General features: G+C 37.4%; 1 protein-coding gene across 2 annotated transcripts in view; it reads right to left on the bottom strand.

The window, feature by feature from the left end:
- Positions 1 to 371: 371 nt before the first annotated feature.
- LOC139969181 (uncharacterized) overlaps positions 372 to 17421 on the bottom strand; it is a 114371-nt gene continuing 97321 nt past the window's right edge. For both annotated transcript variants that reach the window (XM_071974032.1, XM_071974031.1), the window contains 14 exons: positions 17029 to 17280; positions 15507 to 15644; positions 13870 to 14031; positions 12130 to 12255; positions 11319 to 11438; positions 8192 to 8329; positions 7833 to 7964; positions 6739 to 6894; positions 5738 to 5868; positions 5079 to 5337; positions 3816 to 3903; positions 2835 to 2890; positions 2217 to 2563; positions 372 to 1473 (listed from right to left, as the gene is read on the bottom strand). In XM_071974032.1, coding sequence (XP_071830133.1) covers positions 1375 to 1473; positions 2217 to 2563; positions 2835 to 2890; positions 3816 to 3903; positions 5079 to 5337; positions 5738 to 5868; positions 6739 to 6894; positions 7833 to 7964; positions 8192 to 8329; positions 11319 to 11438; positions 12130 to 12255; positions 13870 to 14031; positions 15507 to 15644; positions 17029 to 17280 — 2204 coding nt within the window. In that variant the 3' untranslated portion in view covers positions 372 to 1374. The remainder of the gene's footprint in view (positions 1474 to 2216; positions 2564 to 2834; positions 2891 to 3815; positions 3904 to 5078; positions 5338 to 5737; positions 5869 to 6738; positions 6895 to 7832; positions 7965 to 8191; positions 8330 to 11318; positions 11439 to 12129; positions 12256 to 13869; positions 14032 to 15506; positions 15645 to 17028; positions 17281 to 17421) is intronic.

The raw sequence follows: 17421 nt of genomic DNA, 5'->3' as shown, positions 1-17421 counted from the left end.
GCAATTTCATTGCATTAAAGAATGAACCATATGTACTGTTCTACGGAGCCATTTTGTTTCTTTCATGTCCTATGAATATTCATTGCACTATACTCTATGAATGTCATTCATATGCTAAATTGATCTCTCTAATGGCACTATACGTCTGGTTACATCTCTATGTTCCGACGTCTCTATATTCCGACAATGTTTTTTCCCCAACATTTTTTCGAACCCAATTTTTTTGGACCACAATTTTTTTGGGACCAAAAAATTGAGTACCCCCCAAAAAATTGGTCCGAAAAAATGTGGGGTCTAAAAAAATTAGGTCCCCCCCAAAAATTGGGTCCGAAAAAATGGGGGGCCAAAAAATTTGAGTCCCCCAAAAAATTGGGTCCGAAAAAATTTGAGTCCCAAAAAAAAATTGGGGTCACAAAACTAGTTTTCTTGGTACAAAGAAATTTTTAGATAAAAAAAAAGTGCTCCGAATTTATTCTTTTTGTCGAAACATAGAGACGTTGGAACTAGAGACGTCAGAACATAGGGATGTCACCATACGTCTTTACAATGCAAATTGATCTCTTTAATGGCACTGTACTTCTTTACAATGCAATCCCATATCATACTGATTATAGACAGTATCAGACTGTATCATCAATCAATAACAAATATATTAAGTTGGTTCAGTCAGTCATCAATGACTTTTTTACCACTCTCCAATACCATTGAGAATAAGTACGACATACCATTTAGAGTTAATTACTGGTTCATCTTTTACGTCACCAAGGTTGTTCAAACTGCTTTTTATTACACACTTCTATAGATCCTGGTGTTGCCATCAAAGCTAACTTTAGTGTCATCCTCTCAAATAAAAATGACTTGGCAGATTTTTGGAGACAGGTCCAAAATTTCAGGTCGGTTATTAAACTAGTGTATTTTCCACAGGCTTTAAAACTCCCAGACTATCCAATCGATCCTATGAGCTAGAATAGCGTTTAAGTGTCTTCAAATACAATTATTGTACGGTTTACCTACACCAACCTTTACTTCAAAGTATTAGAAAGGATAAAACCTGGCAGATTTTGGAAGAAATTCACTAACATGTATTCCAATGCAAAGGAAATGACATAAGCATACAAATAGACACTTAAAAACTAACTTGAAGTGTAACCACTGTGTTCAGATAAACGCATTCCATTTGTCATTCACATATATAAATGCATTTAATAACCTTCAGCCAACTTTATATAGAACTAAAAAAAACAGAGTGGCTTTGCCTGGCAGATTTTGGAAGAGAATAGTCGTCGTAGAGAAGATATCGTTAGACGTCCTTCTCTACTACGACTGAAAAAATTGGGAGCTTTTCACGTACATTACAGTTACATGTTATCCAGTTTACACGTTAACTGAGCCATCAGCTGCGTAGGGCAGTGTAAATTCTGGAGATGTAGTACTGCTTCCGTCGTCATCAGAATCGGAGGTCGAGTGGCTTGCCTGTCAGAAGAAGAAAAAGAGACGACCAAAGCCTATCAATGTTTGGTAGTGGTTTGTAAGGGTACGTTTCCTATACAGAGCGCAATCATTGTGATGGCCGAATCGAAGAATAAGAGGGATACGTTCCGTTCCCGTTTTTCAAATTTCGGGCGATCTGAGCAGCCATGATGATTGCGTTGATGGGTAACACTGGTTGCAGGATCTCGTTAATTTCATTCCAAAGGCTTCCTCCTCCTCTTATTGTAGGGACCCACATTGACAGGGTTACTTGATTGAAGCCACATTAGTGGTGATCAGTATTAATACGAAGGATCTGTACATGTAATAGCATGTAGGTGTAAAGGGCAGAGATGCCCCTCCTTTCAATGTAAGGAGGGGATGGGGGGGTTGGAGGTGTCTGGTGCATGTTTTCTGCTCCTCCTCTAGGGATTTACTCTACCAAGTAATAACTGGATCAAGTTTTAGTATGTAACAAGTAGTCAAAGTGTTGGGAATGTAATGAAATTGTCAAACATTTGGTGCAAAATGGTTGAAAACTCTTGGATACTTCAAGGAAAGGTTAAACAAAAATTTGAAGTGAAATAGTCACATTTCAGATAAAGACAAATTGAAACTTCTTGAGTCCATTGGGGGAAGTTAACAAAGTATCCACAAGCTCAATTGCTTCTGCGCCAAAAAATTCGAACCAAACCCTTGCCCCAATACCTTCCTATGCCATGTTAAGAAAGGTAGATGATAATTACATTTGATCGAGGGCTCCCCATCTTCACGAAAGACGTCTCTAATCTCCTCATTCTTAAGTCGTCATAGTCATCGTCATCGTTCGTATGAGAGCCGGGCTTTAGGTGCCTGGTAGCGAGTGGATTGCGAATGACCGAAGGATCACGGATGCCTAACGGTCTTGCCGTTAGCCGCAGAGGAACTTCGGTAAAGGCAGATTGTTTTCGACCGGCGTCTTTGTTTGGCGTTCTCAACAGTAGGCAGCAGAGACCAATCATAACCAATGCGAAAATGAAGGCACCTATCGTCACACCGATGAGCAGTCCTATACTCGATGGAGCGGTCGTTTCTTCCGGCGGCCTGGAATCGACTAGACAATAACCAAAACAAGGATAAATTAAAAGGAAGCTGTCTCGACATAATTACCAAGCTTATCCAATGCTGGGAAGTAAGGATTTCTTTAGTATGAGTTCTTGGTTTACCTCAGTGAAATGATTTCATTTTCCTTTATTTAATTCATAATCATAAAATCTTGATATATCAGACGCTTTGTGTGATCTCTTTTTTATTTTGTGATCTGCAATTCAGAAGGTCAAAGTGTTTAACTATGATAAAATGACAAAGTGAATTATCGGTAGTACCTTCATTTTGCGTGATCTCATTTTGGCAGACCTCTCCTTCAAATCCATCTGGACAACTGTCGAGTATGAAAATAATAAGTGCCATATATTATTGCTGATTGTATAAACGACAGCATAAAAAGTTGGTGGAAAATGAACAACGGTGGTAGATATTTTGCTTTTCGGTGATCACCTTTCATAGAGTGTTTACATTGAAACAATTGAAAATAAACAAACTCCACTGAATAACTATGGAAACCAAACAAATTAATCTAAACAAATACATTTTTCAAAAAATGAGAAATATTCTTTTCTCGTGGGGCTCCCGTCAAAGTAACCAAACAGTACTTGTGTCTTACAAGTTTTATTTCGAAGTGATTTGTCATTAACAAGACATAAAGCTCTGGATCGGAGTAACACGGGGCATTATTCACATGTGAAAGGTCAAAGGTGAAAGCTGTATTCATCCAGTTGCTCATCCCACTTCTTCAACGGCCTGACCAAAGTTAACGACATGTTAGCAAAAACGTTTACAGGGGTTTTCAGTAATTAGGATATAAGTTTCATTAATACATTTTCCAATCCTACAGAGTCTACCTGCACAGGCATTAAGTCTTTTAATCAGAAGTGTACATTATATGTCCACGTTTCCTGGTCTTACGTACACGTTCTGAATCATGTAGGCAAAATAAAAGGATTCATACATTCTGTACTGTGTAATGACATACTATGTGGCAAATGAATCATGTGAAATTGAGGTAAAAGTCCTGAATCAACGTGGCATCTGGATAATAGGGATGAGCCTGGGGTAAAAAAAAAATCACGGAACGTACTTTGCAAAAATTGCGGTAAAGGCGCCAGTTTTGCGTATGCGACAGTGTGTTAGGATAACAGTTTTTGTCCCCGAGGTAGAAAAGAAATCACGGATATTCCGCGAATAGCTCATGCCAGTGTAAAGGATATGGGTTGGATGCAGAAGTCAATTTTAATCCCAAAGTTTACCTGCAAGCTGTTCGGTAGACATTCTCATCAAACAGACAAGTGCCTCCATTCTGACACAGAGACCTGGAACAGCCAATGTCTTCTAAAGCTGTTGCAAAAGAATCGAAAAATGATAGAAATTTTAGGGGGGCCATAGAGAGAAAGTTTCAATTCCTTTATTACTTTTAATATAATAATATAGCATTAGCTGTCAGAAGGTTTTAAACCCAATAAATTAGACTTGGATTCTCTAAGCCCCAGATCCGTCTGTGCAAAGGGTAAATTTCCGACTGACGGTAACAGTTTTCATTTATACTGACGTATTTCATTTTTTTTCTTCCATCATTCGATTTATAAAGAAATACATTGGCTTTTGTAGACAAAGTGTGGGCGATACATTTATGTACTGTTAACAGAATGACAACAGCACACAGGGTTATCAGCTAAGAGTATATACAGTGACTTTCTCCAAGGGTGTAGCCAGGGGGGGAAATGAAAGAGACAAGAGAAAGAGTAAAAACAGAGGAAAAGAGAGGGAGAAAGAGAGACAGAGAAAAAGGGGGACCATTAGCGGGGAGAGTTTGGAGAATAACATAGAGTGATCTCACAAAAAGTTCAGAAATGTGGAAAATTGCAATATCTCATTCCCATTTATGACTAAGAAATAGATTTCATATAGGCATAGCGGTATATTTCAGCCTTTTGTAACCCAAGCTTTTGAAAAGCTAACTATGTCGGCAGCCTATACATTGATTCACTGTGTCGAAATGGAATGCAAAGTACCAAAATTGTATGCTACGTATAGAGGGAATAAAACCGAACGGAAACATTTATGGCCTCTCTGCAGTGGGTTTACCTGGTAAATTCTCTAACTTTGACCAGTTATGTTACAGAAAAAGTGGGCAACCTTGCTGTAGGCTGTAAAATTCAAACTGGTATCACACCATGATATTGCTTGTTTTGTATTACTGGCTATACTGCCACAGTGCCAAGGATTTGACTAGGCCACCCAAGAATTAGCTTATATTTTGAGTGAGTTTCTACCCAACAAATGAATATTAGGTTAAAGATGTGCAGAAAGATCCGCTTCCTGTATAGTCATGGTTTATTTGGTTTTAATTCCATCAATGCAACTTACACTTTTCTAGCGCCATACTTTCATTGTATTAAATTTGTACTTTTCATTCGACTGCCAAGTATTGCTACGAAGGTATATATATATATATATATATATATATACTCTCCGTGACAGCAAATCGGTGACCATTAAAAATGTAGGGTTACCTTGTACGTCCATTGAGGTTGTCTGTACTGTAATAGAATCTCTGTTTGATTTCTCCCAGATGTATACTCCTTCACCTTCAAAGTTTGCATCTTGAAGTAGGCTCTCCTTGATCTTGTCAGCAGTGGCGGCTTCTCTGTTCGACGTTGGTACGACTGTCAACTCTAGAGCAACGTACATTCCAGTCGCGTCTTCAGCGAAGCCTAATCCCCGACAAGATGTCTGATTGACATCCGGTGAGGATAAGACTGATTCGTGGAACTGGAAGAGCAAATAAAGGTGGGGACCCACTCCATGAATAAACAAAACAAGGTGGTTTTTTAAAGTAAATTTGACAAAGAACAAAAGTCGCACGGGTTTATTTAACTATAACAATACTACAAATTTTACAGTTTACATTTTTATAATAATAAATCAAATTTTTCAATGGCAAAGAAACCCCAAAACATTGTAACAGGCAAAAAATAAATTTTGAAAGGGACAAAAAGCACCACTATTAGTCCTGGGTCTTATTTCTACATATTCCACTTTTGATTGAAAGATGGCATAATCAAGCCAACATTTTGCCTAAAATTTCCAAATTATTAACCAAATGAATGGCAGTGTAACTTTTCTGAGCCAACGAATTCCTTGCAAATGGAAAAAAGGGTGGTATCCTTACAAAGCTGCAGAGGAATTCTGAGAACTGTTGAAACCTTTGGCTGTCTGTGTCTGTGAGCTCTTCAGACCATAAGTTGAGGGCCCTCTCATTATTGACCTCTGTGATGACCATTCCAAGTCGCAATTGAATCTCTGCGGCAAAAGATTAGAGAGATAATCGACATATACTTTATCATCTGATTGCATATTCATCTTTCTTATGCTCAATGCATAATCTCTTCTTCGTCAATGGTTGGGCTTTAAGTAAGTAGAGGTTTTCAAACGTAGGTATACTATGTTTTAAAGTCATACTTTTTGGCTATTTTATTTCGATTCTACCAAACTGAGAAAAAAACTACTATTTATGAAAGTACAACTCACACGAAGGACTAGAAGGTTTAAAAGCAACTTTGTGTTTCAATTTCCGGTCTTAAACTTTTGACTTCGCTGGATGATAGCATAAAAAATAGCAAGACATAACGTTTATTCAAAAAAGGGTATAAATGCAAAAATTATTGTCAACCTATGTTTTACCCAAATTAAAGTAACTACTTTGTGACTGATTGTCTCAATTTGTGTTAGTATGTATATATTTGTTTATTTTTTGTGTTTTTTGTTGTGTTTCAACAAATATTTCCAGTTCATGTTCTGTCAAATTATTATTTCTGGGGAAAACGATTCGATAAGTATCATACTTCAATTTTCTCCATCTCCGCGAGAGAATTTGATAAGTATAACTACAAAAATTAGTTCACTCGACTCATTGTTTACTTTCATATGTATATATATGATATTGAGTATTTATGCTGGAAATTGTCAATTTCACTATTTCAGTTACGAATAGGACAATTAATGACCGACCACTATGTATATGTCCTGAAATCGTCATTCAGTAATTGCTCTCAAATTAACACTGTGTATAAAATATGATTTACTCTATAGTGGCAACATTTCATTGTAGGGATCACTCTCTCTTGGGAAACATTCAAATGATGCTATGATGGTTGTGTTTTCTAACATTACCTTTCATACATATCCCCGTCACGATTTCCCTGTAGCCTTCAGTGCACTCACAGACGTAGAACCGGTTTGGATCGTCCACCGATGGTATTTGGTCGACGCAATGCGAATTTTCGACAGATCTGCAAACGTCCGGTACGTCCAAGCATTCGTCCCTGTCTATTACACAATTGCAAAATATAGAACACATGAAACGGCTAATTTGCACAAGTTTAGATTTATGAGTGACTCCAATTGTATGATTAAAATCTCAAAAGTAAAAAAAAAAAACAATCAATATTTATAAAAATATGGTGGAAAAAAGTACCTCAATAGCAATTGACAAAAATTCCAATTTGAATTCTTTAATTGACAAATTTATTGGCAAAAGACAGATCTTATGAAGAACTAGATTCTTCAAAATACAGCAGTAGGAGGAGGTTGAAGATTGATTTATTATACTGTTGACTAATTCAAGAGACACGTCCTATCGTAGTTAAAATCTCAACGTGTGTTTGCCAAATGTTAATCTTTCCAGCTTATTGCCCTAAAAGCTCAATGAAAATGACACCGTTCTATGCAATTTTCATACTAATAATCATTATTTTTATGGAGTTATTTTTCGTTAAACATTTTGAGCTGAATCAAAATTCGCCAGATTTTTTAACCAGTCTGTAGATTCTACAAACTTCACTCAAAATTTGGAAGCCCCACCCAACAGATCATACGCCAATCAAATCTTTCTGTTTTGTTAACGACCGTTAGACATAGGACTTACGGGTGGACGATACAAACATATATAGGTTATATTTTGTGTAATGAACATGGTGATATGGGCGATCGCAATGATTTTACGGTAAATCGTTCGCGCCATAAGGGCAACAGATCATAATTTCTTTCTTTCGATTGCAACAGTTTTCTCCATTAAACCCCACTTGGCCAGGGTGCATTAAGAATAAGAACAATGAATCTGCTGCGGAAGTTTGTTTCCAGAATTTATCAGCAAACACGTATTGAGACTTTAAAGCAATTTAGTCAGGGTAACCTCTGACTAACTGTTCACCCCAAAAGCAATGTATCATTTCAATAGATCGATTGAGAACAAAGTTGAGACTTACTCTCGCACTGCGACGATGGACTCAACCGATCGTATCCCGGAGAACATCCGCAGAAGTTTTCACGTAACTCGTTGACATAGCAAAATTCTTCAGGGAATTGACAAGTTTCCTTGAAATCAGGTTCACACTCCTCTTTAACAGACAGAAAACAAAAAAAAAGACAGAAGTTTTAAATCAAAGTACACACACCGTAAAAGTTTTTATGAGTGGAAACGACGATGAATTTAAAGGTGAAAACAATAAAAGGGGAGCTGATTAATTTCAGCATGCCTAATTCAGTTCCCTCAAGGTTACGAGTACACAAGTCACCATGTCTTAAATGCAACGATAAAATTAAGGGAAGGAGAATCTCGACTCACCGAGAAGTGAGCATGCCCCACTAGGATTTCTGACGAATCCATCAACACACGCACAGACAAAGTGACCGATCGTATTCTTACACAAAGTGTTGGTGAATAAATGGCAGTCATCTACACCAGTACTGCATTCATCAATGTCTGATTAAATGGAGGGAAAAAAGAAACGAAAAAAAACAAAGATAATTATGTTCTTTAAGAGGACTTTATATGAGTATTTTTGAATGATCGTATATGAGTTTTTTTAAGTTCTGTGTCTTTTACATAGCAGCTGTGCCTTGATGTCCATCATAAGGGAAGCCTCGCAAATCTAACCGCCGGTTCCGGGCCGGCGGAAATCTCGCACCCCTTGCTCATTATGCATGTGCATATTGGTCCCATGGTTGAATGCACACACGCTGGTTGCCAGCCGGAGTAATGAGCACAGCGTCCTGACAACACAAGGCTGGTTATTCTTCACAAACAATGAGCAAACTTGGCCAAGTGACCGGATTAACTTTTGCGGTTTTGACAGTCAATAGAGCGGTAGTTTATGTTGCAAAGTGACTTATACACTAAAATCCGCCACTACCAAATGTCCGAGATTCAGTACTTTATATAATTCTTGCAAATCTTCCACGTTATCAAACCTCACAAATAAAATTTCTTGGGTCTCCTATGAACAATTGTGAAACTCCGCTACTCGAAAGTTCGATAAAAGCAGCCTTTACCTGGGCCTATACATTATGAGCCTTGTTCAACGAGTGGTACGTAACTATGAATTAAAAACTGAATCAGCCATTGCATTAAATATATGCCCCCCCCCCCCCAAGAACTTCAGAAAACCCATATTGACAAACCAGAATTTAAATAAAACAATAGTTAAGCTATGCCACATATGTATGTTAAAGAGAGAACATCGACCGTAATGTTGATCTCTGAAGCTAACTGGCTTGATTTTCCCATTGACTTAGTGTGTTAGGCTGCCATGTGGTTAGAGATATAAGTTACTATTCGGTGAAAATTTTACTATACGTACATCAGTTTACAATTGCAGTGTTTACCCCTACTTAAAATATCATCGTAGGCATACTGTACATGGGCTGCGAATTTTCCCAGGTACCTGCACCTGTTTGTTAACATTTTTGGCACGTTTCCAAAAAACTTTTCATGGAGTAAACTATTTTGGCTCCACTCTAGAATTAATTAGGTAAGTCAGTAAAGGATCGGTAAAGTTATGCGAAATATTATCTTATCTTAAGTATATATCCCTGTAACATTAAGGTAAGTAAAACACACCTCAAGACAACCGACACCTCCGCATGAACAAAACATTCTATTCCCCATGATACACGAGTCTATACCAAACAGACATAGCACGATATCAAGGCCCCAATAGCTACAGTATGGCTATCTTTATGAAAGTAATCCTTTCAATCCCATGTTTTAGGCCACTTGGCATGATTAACTGAATGCTAAATATTGTTTCCATGTCCTTGTAGAAAACGTCAACTTCGCAAAATACAATTAGTTGTGTTTTTGTTGTTACGTGAGATCCGTAACCGGCGAAGTGGTTAGGCTATTTACTATACACTTAACTATGGTAGGATATTAATTTTTCCTTTTTTTGTGGTGGAAATTCTAGAAAATACTTTCTTTTCCCCCCGCCAGATGTGGTCGTATGGTTTATTCATAAATGGGTGTACTAGAGCTTTGCCTACATGACATTAGTTGCATTTAGCACGATATGCCAGTTTCGCGTGAATTTTTCGAAAGTATTTTGCTAATTTGAAAGGTGTACCAACTTACTGTTCGTACACAATTGCTAATTTCTCTACTGATTTTCAGAGTAGTAAAGGACGTTTTTTTTTACGAAGTTCAAAAGTCAGTAAATGAAGTTGATAAAGTTTATTTCTTTCAACTTTCTTAACCATGGAATGCTAGAATAACATTTACACTTAAAACGGAGAAAGGATAATCGCATTTTTTCCACATTTATTTCAAATTTCTTTCACAAGAAATTATCGTCATTTGTTCAATCCTCATGTCTACGATCTAGCTGGCTAAAAAAAAAGTACAGCTTCGCTGGAGTGCGAAAAATGCCCTACAGTCATCCGATTTTTTTTTCACCTAGCTAGGTAGTTTAGGTCCTGTTCTATACAACTTAGTAGGATTATTCTAAAGTCATCCCGTATGTTAGGCTCTGGTTCACGCTTATGTGCACGTGTACAAGAAGTGAGATTGTGATTTCAGTTTTTTAGATTTTTAAATCTTAAAAATTCAGGAAACTTAATGTCCTTGCAAAAAGGCAACGAAACTTTTTGTTCCTACTTGGCCGACTGGGAAAATAAGAAAGATAGCAATTTAGATTCCTGCAGTGTAAATTCACATTTCCTTACTTATTTTTCACAGAAGTTTTGCTTCTGCAGTAGGATAAAATACGGCGTATAAACATACTATCTTTTTGAAACGTTTGAATACCTTGAGACTTAGCTATGATGTTTTGTTCAACTCACTATTGTGTTCAAATCGGCTTAGTAAAAACTTGACCGCGGCTGTGAATGTAACTGTATAGCATGGAGGGTGGTTTGGAGAGAGTGTGCACTCAAGTGTGACTCATTATCTGCTTGTGGCTGTGCTCATTATAGCCGCGGAAAAATCCACCGGCCCGGACATGGCGGTTAGATTTGCGAGGCTTCCCTAAGCTTAGGTATACTAGTTTCATTGTATACTAGTGTGACTACGTATGCTACAATATTCATGCACAGTTTGATATAAATCACGATTCGTATACAGCAGAGTAATGCATGTTTCATAATATACAAAAAATTGGAAAACCATTTTCAATTTCTCTCTCACTAAGTTCACCAGTGCTCAACCAGGAAATATTCTTCAACTAAAATATGTGAATAGATATTAAAAATAAGAGAGAATGCATGGCCTATTCCATAAATGTATATAAAGTATAGGTTCACTTAAAAGGGTTACATATAAACATCCTGCGACAACCATTCATTATATAAAACCTAAAAGTAATGATGCAATGATTTAATTTTCTTCAAATGTTTTGATACACTCAAATTGCTTCTGCAATGAGGTTCTCCCTGGTCATTGTTAACATAATCTCCTCTTTAAATCTTGTCCGACCTACCAACGCAGATGTCATCTGCTGTCGTTAGGAAGCCATCTTGACAGACACAGCTAAACCCTCCGTCGAGATTCACGCAATCTTGGTAATCCAGACATGGAGATACCAGGCATTCATCGTTGTCTGAAAGAGAAAAGACCACGCAAAGAGACGGTTGGGGTTATTTGTCTCGTAATATCACTATATCTCCTATATGTGAGGAGTGTTATGGAGTGTTAGCTCAGTAGTTAACACCGGTGCCTTCCAATCATAAGGTCCCCAGTTGGAGTTACTCGCAGATTAATGTATGTCTTCCAGTTACAGAGTTGTTGACAATTCATAATCATGGACTTTAAATATGTATCTAAGAGACTGACTTCCGTCAGCTTGCAGCTTTGATAACCCAATGATAATAATCAACAATAATAATAATAATCAACAGTTATTTTTACGACGCTTAAGCGACCACAAATGTGGGAGAAACGTACACGTCGAGTGGCATCCAATTCAAAATTTTAACTCAAATTTGGAATCTTTTCAATTTAGAAAGTCATTTCAGATGGGAAAACCGTAGATTGCTCTTGGATGAAAAACCCACCTTACTATGACCCGGCCGGGAATCAAACCCCGAACCTCCCGATTGCCAAGCCTCATTGCTTACAATGCCCACCGCCTTTATCCACTCGGCCACAGCAGCGATTACGAAGAAAAAAACATGATTATAAAGAAAAAAAACCATGATGCTAGGAGTCTCGAAAAACTTAACAAAAGTTAACGCAGGATATATGATCATCAAATGGTGTATGTAGAGCTATCGTACTGAACAATGGCTTACCTTCACAGTCTCCACTGACGCTCCTCTCGTAACCCTCGTTGCACTCGCAGAAGTAGCTTCCGTCTGTGTTAATGCACATTTCATACACGCCACCACTGCAAGGTGACAGCGCACATTCGTTTTGATCTGAATGAATGAATGAACGAATGAATGAATGAATGAATAAAATATAGAAAGGAATTATAGCAGCTGTGAGCAAAGCTGACTAACATATGGCCGAGAGAAACCCTACACGTAGGATGTCTGGTTCCTTGCCAGCTAGCAAGTAAACCATGAAATCTCCCACTCAGCTTAATGCCCACAAATAGTCGAGACCTGATATTTTTTTTATTATTTTTTTTATTTATTTATTTATATATTTTTATATATCTATATATATATATATATATATATATATATATATATATATTTTTGTCTCATTCCTTGCCAGCTCACAAGCAAACCACTCAGCTTAACGCCTCACAAATAGTCGAGACCTGATGTTCCCTACCATCACGTAACCATCATATCATTACTATCAGACTTTGATACTGTTCAAGAGTATCACTATCCTTCTCTGCTTCTTACTAGACTGACAAAACTATTGTCTCTCGGTTTCAGTAATGAAGCCCATAACTCGGAGGTTAAAATGGTTTACTTTTGACCTGCGGTGATATCTAGCGGCTCCGTCCTCCTCTGTGTACATCAATGTTTTTTTTATTTATTTTTTTTATTTTTTTATTTATTTTATTTATTTATTTATTACTTTTTTTATTTATGTTTTATTTTCATTTATTTTTTATTTTTCAAATATATATATATATATATATATATATATATATATATATTTATATATATATAATTCTTTGTACATTAATGTTAACATTGTAGACCTACAAAGCTTTAAAGAATGACTTTAGACAGAATGTTAGTCTGGGATATATGTCATACTCCAAGTATAGAGAGATACTAGAGAACTGACAATCTTTCTACAGCTCATAATTCTCGCTCCTAAGATACTGTATGTTCACCTTTAAAATAATTATGCTAAATGACTGGCATGGTACTCTAAGGCTAAATTCATGATGAAGTTAGGTCCTCCATGCAGAACATAATGCTAATGCATAATTATATATATTCTATTATCTCAACCGAAACACGCTCTCTTAAGCCGCATATAACAACCAGCAGAGCACCCCGTGCATGACATTCAATACCATTTGTCCTTGGTAAACTTGTAATGTCCTTTGAGGGCGATGCAATTCACAGAATTGTGTTGCATCAAAGGTTCTGACCTAATCGTCTACATAGTCTAAAACAGAGACACCTTCATAGAATATCAACTCAGCTGTTTACAGACTCATTTCTCAGAGATTGAAAGTGTTTATATCGAAATAACAACATCCTGGACTGACAGCAGCTGTTTTCCACCATCAGTCAAACCTCAAAGCCTTTCTTTAACAAGTGAAAATCTTTTGGCATTTCACCAGCCCATCTATCAACATAAAAAAGACAACTGACGAAAATGTCTTTTCAAGCAGAGAGAGTGACTACAATCAACATCGACAGTATGCAGCGTGCTGACAGTATAACAGTGAAACTCTCAATCCGATCTATGAAACTACGTACCCAGTAACTTGAGAGGTGTCTATCAATACTGTGGAGCGTGATGGAGAGAGAGAACGACCCTCGTGAAACGCAATGGGACGCCTACTAGCAACAGCACATATTGCCCTTGAAAAATATAATTTGATGTCTAACCTTGACAGACTTCGGCATTGACAAGTTCATATCCTTCAGTACAGTTGCACGTGGCTATACCCTCTACTGCCATGCACTCCATATGCTGGCCCAGACATTCCAGTTGGCAGGGTTGTGGTTCGAAGGGTAGGTTCCTATCCTGCTGCTCTTGTGTATGGTAATCTATACGGAAAATCCGAAAAAAAGCTTGCAGTGGCTCATTCAATAAATACACACATCTGGTCGATGCCCACATAGCACGACAAGTTAACATTGGTTTGAAACGCCTGGAAGGATGTGTTTGAAACATTTTGCTGGGACGGACTGGTACGTACGGACGTTGTTTACACGAAGCATGGAATCGTGGTTAAGTTTGTATTTGATCAATATAAACTTGATCAAATTTACAAAAACTGCCTGAGATATCTCAAGCAACTCTAATATCACAAAGAAAGTAGCATGGAGTACTAATTATCGATATGATGATAAATAATCTTTACTAATAGTATCCCCGGACAAAATATAGAATTGCGTACCATGAATTGCCCTCCCAGCCCTAGTCTGTGATAGACTGAACCATACAATGGTTTGTGCTTTGTAATCAAAAATCACAAGTATGCCTCCCAAATAAGATATAAATTCATATCATGGTCACACCCAGAAATGCCTCCCAAATAGGCTAGAAATTCAAATAATGGTCACACTCAAGACTCAGACGTCTTCAAGACATTTTACGGCACTCTTCCAAGCAAATTTTCCTCCTTGAAGAAAGTGAAATATCATTGTTTAATTTAACTCATTTCACTGTATTGTATTGCCAAAAATTTTGACAGTCGGCCAGAATCCTTCCAAAAGAGCTATTGAAAACTTCAGATTTTTTTTTTCTGGTCTCCATATTAGAGGAGAAAGAAAATGCCTTGGTGAGAAAAAGCTACATAAATTTAAAAAAAAAGTCTCAAGGGAATAGTTTGAAGCTTGTTGAAGTTGGGGTATGAGATGACCATTATTTGAACTATTCTAGCATATTTGTGGCCAATACTGATGACCCTTTTATGATGAACCTTTAAAAATGCCAAATGAGGTATCATCAAACTAAAATATTTCACAAACCTCTTCAATGACATGGTACATAGTTTAACATAATTCAGGGATGTGCCCACGTTGGGCGGCCCCGCCCAGCACTAAAAATTACCGCCCAGCACTGTCTTAAAAATAGTGAATCCCGCCCAACATCTAAAAACCTGACATTCCTAACAATATATTCAACATAAATTGGGCTTAGCCTATGCCAAATCATACAGACTAATAATGCATCAGTAACGCATGCGAGAAACATTACTTACGGCTCTCAATCGGTCCCTTGTAAAATCTCTTAGAAACAAACTAATAACTTTTACCAGGTACGTAACATATTTGACTAAAATGTATGTGCTTAAAAAGCTACACAAGTGCCAGCATTTGGCATCTGAGCACCCTCAAAAATTGATTCTCAAAGGGGAGGGGCACCCCCCTAGACCTCTCCCCCAGGATGGCGATCAGTTTACCTGGCACTCAGGAAATCCTGGGCACATCCCTGATAATTTTACTGATATCACATAAATTGATCATCCGTGGAAGTTTGCTAGGCTAGGCTAGGAAGTTTGCTAGGCTAGGCTTACCAGCGGGTGTGGTTTGATCGGTAGTCTGGTCAGTGGTAGGCTGTTCTGAGTTCGTCGTTTGCTCTGTCGTAGCCTGTGTGGTTTCTTCTGATGGTGCAGTGGATCCCATGGTTGTCAGAGGGCTTTGGGTTGTTGCCACTGTAGTACGGGATATTAAGACAAAACAGCTTATTTTACATACACGGTTTCAAATTTTCAAGATTATTTCTTCCTTCCTGTTTCCATGGTTTTTTTTAGGTTTTTTTTTACTCCCAATTTTCATGTCTTTTTTTTTTTTAAAGAAAGTGCATTCTTCACCTCTTTAATAATCCATTTGACAGAATCTGTGTCCAAGCGACACCAATAAAAGTGCGTTGTGATCGGTTCACTTAAAATGTCACTGAAAATGTATGTTCAAATTTGTGCGTCTTTCCCGAACAGCGATTACATGGGCCTGTATCAACTGTTAGCTTGGCAAAGACTGCATTCCTGTGTATTTTCTGATTTGAGTGCAGTTAAAGTTTTTGTGCCTACATCCTTTTTGAGATATTCCCCTTCAAACTTAGTACACAAGATCTGTTTGTTTACGATAACCCTAACTCAAACAACCGATCGAATACTAATAGTATCACAGGAAATGATTCACGGGTGTGATTAAGTCGATGGGCAATTTTGAGTGCAGTTCAAGCTTTTAAGCCTTCTTCCTTTTTTCGAGATATTCGCCTTCAAACTAAGTATGTAAGACCTGTTCGCTAACGATAACCCCGGTGGACTCGACCGACCTGTCGGTCACGTACTGATATCATTGTCTATATCATTTTATACAACACCTTATTATATTCCGGCCATTCGATTGGTCAATTGCTCGTCGATTGCATGCAAAATCCGCTCTATTCCACCCGATGAAATAGAACCATGGGTTATACTTTTTTGATAGCACTTTTTTCAATGGTAAGAGAGCAGAGAACCTGTCTGTTCAAAAAAATCTGTTGCATGAGTGCATTTTACATCCAATTATATCCAAATTTGAATGTGTTGTATAAAACAAATAATGAATGGTTTCCATTCGTGCAATCGTGCAAATATTTCATTCTTTGAAAGATCTAATTTGTTCCACTCAACTTGGCTGCGCCTCGTTGAATGGAACATTCCATATTTCAACTCATGAAATATTTGCACTATTGCACTCATAACCATTCATTATTTGTATACTATCGGTTGCTTTCTATTCTCTACTGGTATAGAAGTTAATAGGAACCCTTCACTGGTACGTTTATGTAGGCCGGTGTTCGTAGTTACTATACAAAACGTTTCATAGTCGGCACAGGGCCGTTCCATGGAATACACTCGCACATCTATCATAAAACCTCTGAGAGTTCAAAAGCAAAACAATATTGACAATCTTAGAGGCAATACCTCTGAAAGAAAACCCATCTTTCTTTAAACAATCACTGTCAAATTTTGTATTCATGACTATGTTTAAGATAATGATGGAAAAAAAAAGAAAAAAAAAAAAGAAGAAAAAAAATATGTGCAGCCTTACCATCATTATCCTTTATTGTCAACGTGAATGTAACGGGTGGCAGCAAACTAAAAACCCCCATTCTTGGAAAACGTTCTGGCTCAAAAGTACTGCCAAACATCACATAAAATTCTTCGTCTTCTTCTTGCTCGTTATCGTCGACGATCTCGATCAATGTCGTGAATTCCAAAGTCTGGACTGGTATCTCGATACGTGGACTGGGAACCACATAATCAGAAGTTGATTCCGCATCTAACTCAAAACCTTGAATTCCTAAAAACATTAAAAAAAATTTAAAAAAAAACATACTTATGAGAATGGAAAACATTATAAGAATATGATATTAAGGAAAAGATTGCTTTGATAGTAGAGAGATCATTAATGATTTCAAGCGAAGGTAAACCAGTGGTGGGA

The sequence above is a fragment of the Apostichopus japonicus genome, chromosome 6 (genome assembly GCF_037975245.1).
Source record: "Apostichopus japonicus isolate 1M-3 chromosome 6, ASM3797524v1, whole genome shotgun sequence".
NCBI classification, from domain to species: domain Eukaryota; kingdom Metazoa; phylum Echinodermata; class Holothuroidea; order Aspidochirotida; family Stichopodidae; genus Apostichopus; species Apostichopus japonicus.
This window is presented reverse-complemented; position numbering and strand designations above follow the sequence as displayed.